The 12,567-nt window shown below is 39.6% G+C and overlaps 1 protein-coding gene across 1 annotated transcript in view; it reads left to right on the forward strand.

Moving 5' to 3' along the window:
- The window catches only part of MYOM1 (myomesin 1), a 124,683-nt gene that overhangs the window by 11,670 nt on the left and 100,446 nt on the right, over nt 1–12,567 (forward strand). The window contains exon 2 of the mRNA XM_012725755.1: nt 4,827–5,150. Within this exon, the coding sequence (XP_012581209.1) occupies nt 4,827–5,150 (324 nt within the window). The remainder of the gene's footprint in view (nt 1–4,826; nt 5,151–12,567) is intronic.

Consider the following 12,567-nt stretch of genomic DNA (forward strand, 5'->3'; position numbering starts at 1 on the left):
GGGAGCAGAACAGGCTGACTGATGAAGTACACTGCAGAGGGGTGTAGCAGGTGGGTCAGGAGAGGTCTGCTGTGCCATGTGGGTCACCTCCAGGGCTGGGATCGAACTCATGCTGAAGTGACTTTAGCTTCTTAGTGCTGTGCTTTAATCTGCTGCTCTACCAGACCTCCAATATTATTTTTAATCTCCACAGCAGTTCCATAATTTAGATATTAACCCTACTTTTTCAAGAAAATACATTAGCTTAGGGGAGACAAAGAAATTTCTAATTATTAAGATGTTGGTAAGTGTCATCTACGGCTTGGGATCAAGGTCTGTATGGGCTCAAGAGCAGGTTCTAACCTCCAGGTTAAATCATCTCTAAATTTGTTATAGTCCAAAAAAACAAAAAAGAGAACCTCTTATTAGATAGATTAAGCCTATTCTGACTTTAGGAGAGTTTGAAAATACTGATTTTCAAAGACTTTAGCTAATGACTAGGGAATCAAATATTCAAGTTTTGAAGCTGTGACTTACTTTGTCAATTTTCCTAAAATGAGAGAAACAGTGATTGTGTATCATCAGGCCCAAACTGCTGCTTGTAACCCACTGCTTACTTGGTTTGTCTCTAGTTGGCCTCAAGTTCTTTATTCACCGCGTAAAAATGTACTAGATGTGAACAGCATACCCAGAGCCATATCTTGGCATTAAAATTCCATGAAGTCCACTTTAGGAATCAGATTACTACATCTATTTATAGCACTCAACACAAACTACACTCTCCATTGCACTTTTAAATATCCACTGATAAAGTGATACTGAAAATAACTCTGAGAGCCAAATAAAAGTCTTATGTTTTATTTAACCAGGCCAGACCCAATGAGTGGCATTAATGTCATTACATTATTGAGACTATTACCTGCTGGTGCCTCTCTCTTCCTATGGGCTAGGAATTCCCTCCCTATTTGCTGCTATATTTATCTGTCTTCTTGGCCATAAAAGGCTGGCTGTGTGACTCTGACATTCTGTTGCCTGACCACATGCATTATTTTTGAACTGCTCTCTGGGGGTTGTCTTTAGTCCTGCCTCTTAACTTTTTCTTGTACTCAACCTTGTGAGTTTTTCATTCTATCATCCAGCTCCACGGCATTTCCACCATCACTCCTTTGGAAACTGGTAAGTGTGACACTGAGGGGAAAGAATGCTCTGAGTATTTTAGGTGCTGAACAGCTCTGGGGTGTTTGTGGTTTCTTTCTGTCTTCCCCACTCAGCAGTTTTCTCAAAAGATGTCAGAACAGCAAAGTAGGAAAGTGGGGGTCCTGGAAAGGAAGATCAGTTTTTGCTGGCACAGTTTTTCCTTAGAGCACAGTATTCTTTTTAAATTAAACTACTATTACTGGAACCAGATGAGATATCAGTCTCACTTGGAATTGTATGTGTGAGTTAAGTACTCTTTCCAAGTTTTAATTCAGTGGTTTGGTAGAAATCTGGAATAGATGAGGTGACAGGAAATCATGTATTTTCTGTCTTCCACATTCCTGCAGTAGTCCCTGATTACAAATTCAGTCAAAAGGAGTAAACTAACCCTGGAGCCTCTGCTTTCTAATTCAGTGTTTTTTCTCTGATGATGTTATGAGTGGATGATGATTTCCCTTTCCTGAAATGGTGTTTAAATAATATTCCAGTGGCAGCACAGATCCCCACCTAATGATGCTAAAAAGTTAACACTTTCTGTGAATAATTTTAATCAGCTTTAGTTCTCTAAAGTCTATGCAAAAATCTCATGTCAAGGTTATGACTGTGGAGTTCACATTTATTCCTTGTGTCCTAATTATTATAAAAAGAAAATACAGGTGTTAGAGGAACAGAGACCAAGGAAACCATCTGTCCTCCTAATATAATGTAGCTGTCAAGGTGGGTGGGGGTGTGGGGAGGGATAATCCTCCCTGACTGATGGAGAGAAGGTAGCTGTACCTTTGTTCCAGAGGTCAGAGCTGAGACAACCAGCTGAAGCCAAAGCCTATTTACTTGTAATACATTTTCTATATGTTTGGATGTTAGATGTTATTAAACTATGTGTATCTGGGGAAATAGAAATAAAGACAGTGCAAGACATAACTAGGGGCACGATCTTTACAGATTTTATTTTGTGAAAATAACAGTATTTTAAGTCAGTTCAGTTGTGTATTTAACTTATAAACTAATACATAAGGTCATTCATTCTAAATGTGATAAACTATAATAATTATTCTAACTGCATCTGTTTTGTCAGAATTTATCTAGCAGTGATTCATTGCTCATGATAATTATTCTGTATATTTTAGGACAGAAAATAGCAATCTATTTAAAGATTAAAGAAAGTTGCTTGCTAGTTGCTATTTTTTTCCTCTTTGGAAATAACAAGTAGACTGATGTCTTCCATGAGTCCTAAGAAAAGTATTTCTGGAGTTGACTGGATTTTCTTCTCCAAGGAATACATGATGACTTTTTTTAATGGTTTAAATAAAAGGTAGATTTATTTGTTTTTAAAAATAGAAGAATTGGGGTACAAGCGAAGGTTTGGCAGGTGTGAGAGAACTCCCCAAAGAGTGGGAAACAAAATAGGCAGATCTACTGAAAATCACTGCTGAGGGGAGCAGCACGCAAGACAGGAGAGGTCAGCTCTGCCATGTGGGTCAGCTCTTTGGTGGAGGATCTAACTCAGTCCTTCCAGGTGGGCCATCTTCATGGTGGTAGTGCTGAGACTTAAATCCTAGGCCACCAGGGAAGCCCAGTAAAGGGTAGATTTAAGCTTGATAAAACATATGGCAAGATTTAGAAAGATTCACTCATTTAGACTTTTAAAAGGATTTGAAAGAACTTATTACTTCACAACTGTATTTATTTGTATGATTTAAAAGTAATATTTCAAAACATGAGCAAAGTATACAAAATTTGGGAACTGCAGTAATTCCACCAAACTGTTACTTTATCCAAGGTCATTACGTGACTGGTAGGCTTCAGTCAGTGGACAAGTTGTTCAAGAAAGCTAATGCAATGTGAAATCTCCCTTCCCTTGCTAAGCAAGCACATCTATGATTTCAGGAGAACTGTTAGCTCAAGTTCACAATGCAAACTGCTATACTGATGACTGATTTCTTACTTCCTTATGTAAGAAGACTAGATATTCATAGTGGACTAGGACTTCATTTTCCTAGTGTAGCAAATACTTTTTCTAATGTATTACTTGACCTTTTGAAGTCTCTGTGATTTGAAAGAAGTTCATTCTAGTACTTCTTTTTCAATTTACAATCATTCTCCTCTATTTTTGGCTTTAAGAACCATCTATATGTGGGTGACTCCCAAATGTAGGTCTCCAACCTAAACCTTTATCTTGTAATCCATGGTCATAGCCAACTTAGCATGTCTACTTAGATGTCCAGCAGGTAACTCAAATGAAGACTGTCTCAAACTAAACTTCCTTTTCTTTTATACAGAGCTCTTGCTTTTTTACATTCTTCCCATCTCAGTAAATTGCAAATTCATATTTCCAGTCACTCAGGCAAAAACGTGGGCATTGTCTTTCATTCCTCTTTCTCTTACACCCTAATTCAGAACTTTCAGCAAATGCCGTTTGCTGTACCTTCAGAACATGCAGTCTGATCGCTTCTTATGCTTCCACTGCTACTCCTATCACTTTTAGCCTGGACAATAGCATGGACTTGGTAGGACTGTCATACCCAAGTACCATGAATGGGTGACTTTACCAGAAATGTCTCTCTTTACAGTTGGAGACTAGAACTATGAGGTCAAAGTATCAGTTGGGTTGATGTTCCCAGAGGTCTCTCCGACATGTAGGTGGCTCTCTTGTCTTCACAAAGTCTTCTCTCTGTATATGTACATATCTTTGACTTTATAGGGACATAGTTGTATTGGATGAGGGATCAAAGACCTTTATTTTAAATTTATTTCTTTGTATCTCCAAATACAGTCATACTGTGAAGACCTAGAGGTTAGAATGTCAACATACGAATTTTGAGGGACTATATAACTCAACTCATAGCAGCCTTCCAATTATTCTACTGGCTTTTATTCTGTCTTTCAACAGTCTATTGTTCAGATGTCTATGAGAATAATTCTCAGTTCAGAACCATCTAATGCCTTCTCAATACTTTCACACTAAGACACAAAGTGCTTAAAGTCATATAAAGAACCCTGAGCTCCTTTCTCTTCTTTCCTAACACCTCTTTGATTATCTCCTATACCTCTCTCTGCACCCCTCTCTTTCTAGGCAGCTGCACTAGAGTACAACGCACTGGGTCACACCCCAGTGCCTTTGCATTAGTCTTCCCATTCAGAACACTCCTCCCCCACCATACTCATGCTCAGAAGTCACTTTCCAGTGAAGCCATCCATCCCTGTGGAGGCCGTTAAATTGCATGCTAACCTCCTTTTCTGCTTAATTTTTCTCTATACCATCTAGAACACTCCAATATATCTTATATATTTCCTATTTATTTTCTCTTATCATCTAACTTCTGCAATAGAATATAAAGTTTTACATTAAGTTATCAGGGCAGAAGTTTCATTTGCCGTGTTCATCACTTATTCACATGCAAAATAGTTTCAGGCTCATAGTAGGCACTCAGTAGTTACAGCACAATTGCCAGTCAAGGAATTTTGTAAACACCCCATAGATAAAGTGGGAAATGCATAATGTTCAGCGGGGACTTTCTGGGTGATGAGGAGTAACCAGGTAAACTAACCTGTACTCTTGAAAAGAGTATTCATTTTTACATCTTGATTTTGACTTGCCCCATGTAATTTGTTCCTGAATGGCTCACTCAAATATTTTTGCTCTCTTGTAGCTTGTCTGGTTCTTCAGGGCACACTATGTCTCTGCCATTTTACCAGAAGCTACACAAGCACTATGACAGCAGCTACCGCAACAAGGACCTTCGCACCACCCTGAGCCAGTACCAGCAGGAGAAGAAGAGCTCTGCCATCTACACCCATGGCTCCACGGCCTACAGCACCCGCTCTGCCGCTGCCTTCCGCCAGGAATCACAGGCCTTCAGCCAGATATCTGCAGCGTCCTACCAGCAACAGGCATCAAAGGCCACTGAGTCCTCCCTGGCATCTGCAGTCAGTCGGAGGGCAGCCTCCGCATACGACTATGGCTACTCCCACGGGTATGTAAAAGCAGGCCTCAGCCTGAGTGCAAAGGCTTCTCTGATTAACCAGCCCACACCATGTTTCCTTTCTTCATTCCAAGAGCCCTATATCTGAACCAGGTGTGGAGTGAGGCCATGTTTGAGGGAGACCTGGGCCTGAAGTCTCCCTGTTTCTGGATACTGTCTTTTTGTTTCACAAAGAACTTCACAGTCACTTTGGGGTGTCTGGTTTGAACCGGCGACTGTGATATTTCTAGAAGCAGAGAAGTTTTGCCACAGGTTGCATGGGCAGCAGCAGAGCCAGAAAATGCCGTTTTAATACTCCCATCCCAGCAGGGTCCTGGCTCTCAGAATGTTTCCACTTAGATCCAGAAAGTAGCATAGCATTCAAAATTCCCAAGTCACAGGAGATTAAACTACAACTGAGAGGTGTCTATGTTTTATTTTTATATCTGAAAGACAATATCAAAATTCTGAGCCATTATTCAAGCAGCAGATAATTTTCTTTAGCCAGCACATTTTATAAAAACATACCCTCTGTGTCAGCCTAATCATACTAGAAAAAAACCTATATTCTGACAAAATGAGATGAATTGACCTATTGCAGTTAGAAAACCACAAATCTGAGGAAAAGAGAGAGAAAGTTGCTATAAAATGCTAGAAAAGTAGAATTTAGTACAGGTCTGGTCTGCAAAGTGAATACAGAGTCTTGTTTCTCTAGCAACAGAGAAGTTGATAAAATGTGGGCTCCTGTATCCAGGGACCCCCCACTATGTGAAGCTTAGTCCCTGGGCTGGGAATTGAGGCTGCTTCTCTGTGTCAGCATCAACTAAGGTCTTTCAGGCCGGGTGCAAAGTCTCATTCATTCATTCTTTTTTTTTTAAAGATTTATTTATTTATTCATACAGAACTGGGGTACAGGCCACAGATGTGGAGGGTGAGAGAACCCACCAGAGACAGAGTGGGGAGCAGAACAGGCAGATCGATGAAGTACACTGCTGAGGGGAGCAGCGGGCGGGTCAGGAGAGGTCTGCAGGGCCTGTGGGTCACCTGAGGGGCAGGCGGGATCGAACACATTCAGAAGTGGTTTAAGTTTCTTAGTGCTGTGCTTTAACCCATTGTACCACCTGGGAGAGCCACATAACACAGTTTTCAGTCATAAAACTTGAGTCTACAAATTATCTGTTAAGGCAACTGGAATAGTTGTTTATTTTTAGCAATTAAATAAGTTATTGAAATAATAGAGTGGTTTGCATGACTAAAAGTGAGGAAGGTTTCTGAAGGCAGAAATTCCTAAATCCTTGTGTGAGTTAAGGAGGCCCTGATCTACAGCTGTCATTTTATGAACACTGACAGTGACCTCTTGGAATTTCTCCTAAGTTCAGTCCTAGAGCCAGAGTCTGCTGGGGTTTACCTGGAATGTGTGATGGCCACGTTCTGAAATTCCATTTAAAAAGATCATTTTGCAATCTCACTTTCATGGGTCATATTCTGCAATGGGATATTCATAAGGACCTCACGTTGGCTGCAAATACGGAAATACTGTCATTGAGGAGAATTCATTTCTTTTGGCACTTGTTGCAAATAAGCTGCCTTCCAAGGGAAAGTTGGGAGAAATCAATTCCACACATATGTGGCAGCATCATTTGTTCTCCTGAAGAATGTTCCATGAATATGTTTAATAACCTCATTTAGGAAAGCAGCTGTCTTGTGACAGAGGGGAGATTAATTTTAATATCCATTTTCTTGGACTGCCTGTGCTGAGCCTATAGAAGATGACCATTTTCATAATCGTGCAATTGTTGGCATAAATCTATGTACTTTTTCCATTTCCCCATGCTATAGAATCTCTAGAGTTTAAAAATTTGTGTTTTAAAGAGATCTTTACTTCAATTATATTGTTAATTTTATGTTGATTATTTTAATTTTATACAGTCATCTTTTAAACACATGTGCAGTATTTATAGTTATTAATATATATAATATATAATATATATAATATATAATCTAATATATCAGACATTAGTAATTCAACATTTTAATATTTTATTCATAAAATAATTGCTTTATATAATCTTTTGAAGATAGCTGTTTTAGATAAAAAGAACTTTTTATGGGAATTGAAACTGTATTTTTCTATACCTCAATTACACATCTATTCCTTCCTGTAATGTATATATTTACATAGTTGGTAGGTATTTATTAATAGTTTGCTGTGCTTGAACAGTTCAAACTTTGTGATAGAAATATGTTGACCTAGATATGGTGACCTAGAAACAAGAGAAAAAGAAAATGCCAGTATTTTTTCCTTTGTATCATACATTGTGAAAGAAAGCATAGGAATGTAAAATACCCTTAGTGAGGAGGTGTTTTTGTCTTCATTTTGGGGGGGCCTGTTAGAATTAACAGGTGCAGATAAAATTCTTTGAATATTTGAAATTTTTCATTATTTCTTTAGACTTCATTTTGTTTATTTTCAAAATGGAGCAACTTTTCTCGGCTACATGAACTCTCTTTCTCTTCTTTACTCTCTCTCTGGATTGTGCACAATTTTGTGCCTTCATACACCTAACGTTGCAAATACAGTTCTGTGGAGAGTATGTAAGCATTTGGCTTGGTCTATTTTTAGCCTCTGCTTGGTGGTTGGATGTTCAGTGTTATGGAGATTCACATGCGCTAGGGATTGACTGACCCTCAGCAAATCTTACGAACAGTGATTGTTTCACTGTGTGGTTATAATGCAGGTTGTAGTGCTATGCTTTACCACAAATCGTGGTAATGATAGACAATAAATCTGGTTTTGGACAGATTAAAATTCATTCCATAGAATACAGTTCAGCACTGCATCCTTTAAACCATCATATTTTTGTGATAACCCGAAGAAATATAAGTTATTATCCTCACTTTACAAATGAGAAAGTTTCAGACCAAGCAGATTAAATGCTTTTTCTTAATTTCACTAAGAAGTGTAGTGGAATAGTAATTTGACCCCCCTCCCACCACCACCACAAATCCCCTTTCCAAGGGTAGCCAGTGACAATTATAATGAGCAATACCCCTTGACCTCACCGCCACAAAAATTTTGTTGGCACTCACTGTGCAGTTGTACATTATATTTCCTTTTATTTAGTCTTTTCTGACAGAAGTCATTGAGGACCAAATTAACCAAGATTTGGAGCAGGGAGCAATAAGTGGAAGGATACAGACTCTAAGTCAAAACATTCAGAAATGCCAAGCCTGGAATCTTACTTCTCTTTGACTCATCGTTTAGAATCTGATACACATACTAACAAGGGACTAGTTGGGGGATGAGAAAAGTCAAGATTTGAGTGACTTTCCTAGGGCCTCTACCTAACTGTAAATTTTGCCACTCACCTACTTCATGCCACATTGGTCAACTCCTGTTGTAGGTTTACCAGATAGTAACTTCTTTTGGACTTATTAGAACATCATTAGAATTATTAGAACATGTTAATGTTCAGACCAGTGCTGAATGTTCAGACCAATTCTAATTCAGAAAAAGATACCAGTATTAAAAATAAAGACCACTAAAATAAAAAATATAATAAAAAATATAGAACACTAAACACAGAAGCTGCACCTTTTGTTCATGGGTCTGATTATAGCAAAGACTGAGGGGGAAACTGAAAACTTACTCCATCTCCCCCTCAAATATGATTTCAAAAGATGCTATCAAAGAAATCTACTGCTTAAAGTATATTAACCTCAAAAATTTGCATCAGATGATGTCCATTTTCTGTATATCCATTTCCAAGTGTTATAACACAATTGGAAGTATATAGTATTTGGAATTAAACAGGCTGGTGTTTAATTTGCAATTAGGCTTTTATATATTTTTTCAGATTTATTTATTTATGGGGTACAGGCCAAAGGTGCGGGGAGGAAAGAGGATTCGTCAGAGACAGAATGGGGAGCAGAACAGGCAAATTGAGTGAAATACACTGCTGAGGGGAGCAGCGGGTGGGTCAGGAGAGATTTGCTGTGCCGTGTGGAACTTGTGCTGCAGTGACTTCAGAGAGCTTTTTAGTGCTGTGCTTTAATCTGTTGTGCCACCAGAGAAGGCCCTAGGCTTGTATATCTTTAAAGGAGCTAATTAACTTCACTTTCTTCACCTATAAAATAAGGAAAATGATTGTTCCGTAGGTTGGGAGGTCTGAAAGAGAGTTTTGTAAGGTGTTTAGTATAATGACTGGCACACAGGGAACAGGTTTAGATCTTATTGTTCATTCATAAAGTAAATATTTAGAGAATGACTCCTTTTTGCTAAATACTGCTGTAGGGTTTGGGATAAGTTACTGAATGAAACTAACCTGATTCTTGCCCTCTTGGATGTATTTTCTAAGCTTGGAGAGACAAATAAAATTTTGAAGATAGTAAATTTTGTATTAGGTTAAAAGATAGTAAATATTATGGGAAGCAATAAATACAGAGTAGGATAGGAGGCAGCAGGTCTGTGAAGCAAGGAGAGCAGCTCAGGATTTTAAATAGGGCAGCAGGCCTCACTGAGAAGGTGCAGGCTGACCGAAGACATGAAGTACTGAGGGAGTTAGCCATGAGGCTGTCTAGGCGGAAGGGACTGCAGGCATCATGCACAAACCCTGCAAGGCCTTGCAGAAAGGAAGAGGATGGAAGCCAATGCAGAAATAGGGGCATCAGGGGTAAAGTAGGTAGGAAAGGTATCTGAAGGGTAATGGAGAGAGCAGAACCAATCTACCCTTTGAACCATGTCAAGAACTTTTCATTCTGAGTCACAAAGAGGAAGCTATGGCAGTGTTTTGAGTAGAAGAGTGACATCTACTTTACACTGACAACCAGAAATATGTGATTCCCTGTCTTCTAACTGTGCTTGCATTGGAAATATTATTTTTCAATTTATTTTGCAGGCTAAATTTAAGTTTAGATGATAACAGATATCTCCAGAATGGCTTTTTTTTTTTTTTTAATAAATAGGTGGCCCATGCTGTGAGAAGAAAGTTCCTGCCCATTATCAGAGTAGGAATAGAATAAATCAGCCAAAGTGGAGGTAGGGCAAAGCAATTACTGCCCTGGGCTCTGTCCAGGGAATCAGGTATAACTGAGTATCCCCACCATGATCTCTGAACTCCGAAAGCCCAAAAGATCTTTGGAACAGGAAGACTTTTCCACAGCAGTCTTTTCAGATGTAACAAGTGGAAGTTGGAGCACCTTACATGAGACAGCCTCATGGCTAACTCCCTCATTACTTCATGTCTTTGGCCAGCTAGCACCTTCTCAGTGAGGCTTGCTGCCCTATTTAAAATCTTTACATGAGGAAATTAACTGGGTGGGGTGTGGGTTTCTGAGATGTCTTGGAATTAAGTCAGTAAGACTATATTTTGCAAACCCTAGACTGCAGTTCACAGCCTTAGCTTCTAGAAGACACCTTCTGACACTAATAATGTGTCCTGTCTAACATAATTTCTGGAAAATATGGAGTAAGCTCTTTCCCTTCTGGTTTTTAAAAGGCCACAGTATAGTCTGGTTAAATTAATTTCTAAAATAATTAGAAATTGATAATAATTTAGGGATATTGATGTCGTTTTGGAGTTCAGGGCCTTGGGTCCACAATGGGAAAGGTTTCACCAGATTTCTCCTTTTAGTGGCAGGTGGCAAGTTTCTCCACAAGACAGAGACTCAGTTATATTTAAACAGTAAGTAAGTTTATTAGAAAGAGACAGGAGAGGAAAGGACACTTGCATACGCACAAGTGGAAAGGGAGAGCTACCCCGGAAGGGACCGGTTTGCAGAGAGAGGCGTGGTCACAGAACGGCCTTAGGAGAGCGGCCTCTGCTAGGGGACGTCAGTGCAGAGAGGTCCTGGCATGGTAGAGGTCACGGGTAGGCAGGAGGGAGAGAGTGGGCAGAATGGAGCACCTGCATAGTCACAGGTGGGCAAAGGACTGCTGTCCCGTGCTGGTGCAGACTGCAATGATATAGGCAGCTTCTCTTTGGGAGAGGCCCACTCCTTGTGAGCCTAGGTTTGTTGATTTTGAATAGAATCTGAAAGGACTGGAGATTCCCTAAGGAGCTTTATTTCCTTATCTTTTTTTTTTTTAAGGTTTATTCATTTATTCGTACAGAACTGGGGTACAGGCCAGAGATGCGGAGGGTGAGAGGATTCACCAGAGACAGAGCGGGAAGCAGAACAGGTGGATGGATGAAGTACACTGCTGAATGGAGCAGCGGGCGGGTCAGGAGAGGTCTGCGCGCCATGTGGTCACCTCCAGGGCAAGCGGGGATCGAACTCATGCGGAAGTGGCTTTAGTTTCTCAGTGCAGTGCTTTAACCCGCTGCACCACCAGGGAGGGCCTCCATGTCCTTATCTTTTACCTTTTGGCTCTGAGCTTCAGACACAGCCCCCAACAGTCTGTTAATGTGCTGGGACCTCCACCATCTTGATTTTATGGCTGTGTCAAGAATCTTGATTTTTATGGTTGTATTAATTGCTGTGCTAGCACCTTATAACCATCCCCCTTGTGTGAATCAATCTTGTGATGCCTCCCCCTGCATTCCTTCCTCCATCAATAACCATAGAAGATTTAAATCTCTCAGTGTTTTATCTATCAGTCTTTTCTAGAACACACGGCCATTCTCCATTCATGTTGGGCAGTGGTCCAGACCCTCCTTGCATTTGCTTTTAGATCATGACTGAATATCATCTGTGGAAAGTTACTGAAAAGAGAGTAAATGTTTAAACATGGGGGGGGGGAAATGGAATGGAAAATTGTGGCTATATTCCTGTATAAGTAGAAATTTTTTTTTCAAAAATAAACAGAACATATTTTATTGTCATCAATGTTCATTTCTTACTACTTGTGGGTTCTGACTAGTTTAGGACTTTGCAATTTAACAGTAAAGTGTGTTATTTTTATTTTTTTTATTTTTACATCATTTTGTACATTTTTTTTTTTCCATCTCAATTGTAATCTCCACGGGTTTCCCATCACCAAGTCACCCATGTGCCATCACCATAATCCCAGTGCATTTCCCTCCCCACCCCCCGTTTTTGATCCCATTCCCCACTCCACCCCCACAAAATGTCTCTCGTACATGGTTGTTCATTATTTTTGTTATTTTCCGCCTGGTCCATTATACTCCTGCTATGAGTGAAACCATCCGGTATTTTTCTTTCTCCTTCTGGCTTACCTCACTAAGCATGATCTTTTCCAGTTCCATCCAAGTTGCTGCAAAAGACACGTGCTTCTCTTTTTTGGTTGCTGAGTAATATTCCATTGTATATATGTACCACCTCTTTTTTATACAGTCATCTACTTTTGGGCATTTGGACTGCTTCCATGTTTTTCAAATTGTAAATAAAGCAGCAATAAACATGGGGGTACAGGTATCTTTTTCAATCAGTGTTTTTGTGTCTTTTGGGTAGATACCTAGGAGTGGGA

The sequence above is a fragment of the Condylura cristata genome, unplaced genomic scaffold, assembly GCF_000260355.1.
Source record: "Condylura cristata isolate star-nosed mole 26May11 unplaced genomic scaffold, ConCri1.0 scaffold00016, whole genome shotgun sequence".
NCBI classification, from domain to species: Eukaryota; Metazoa; Chordata; class Mammalia; order Eulipotyphla; family Talpidae; genus Condylura; species Condylura cristata.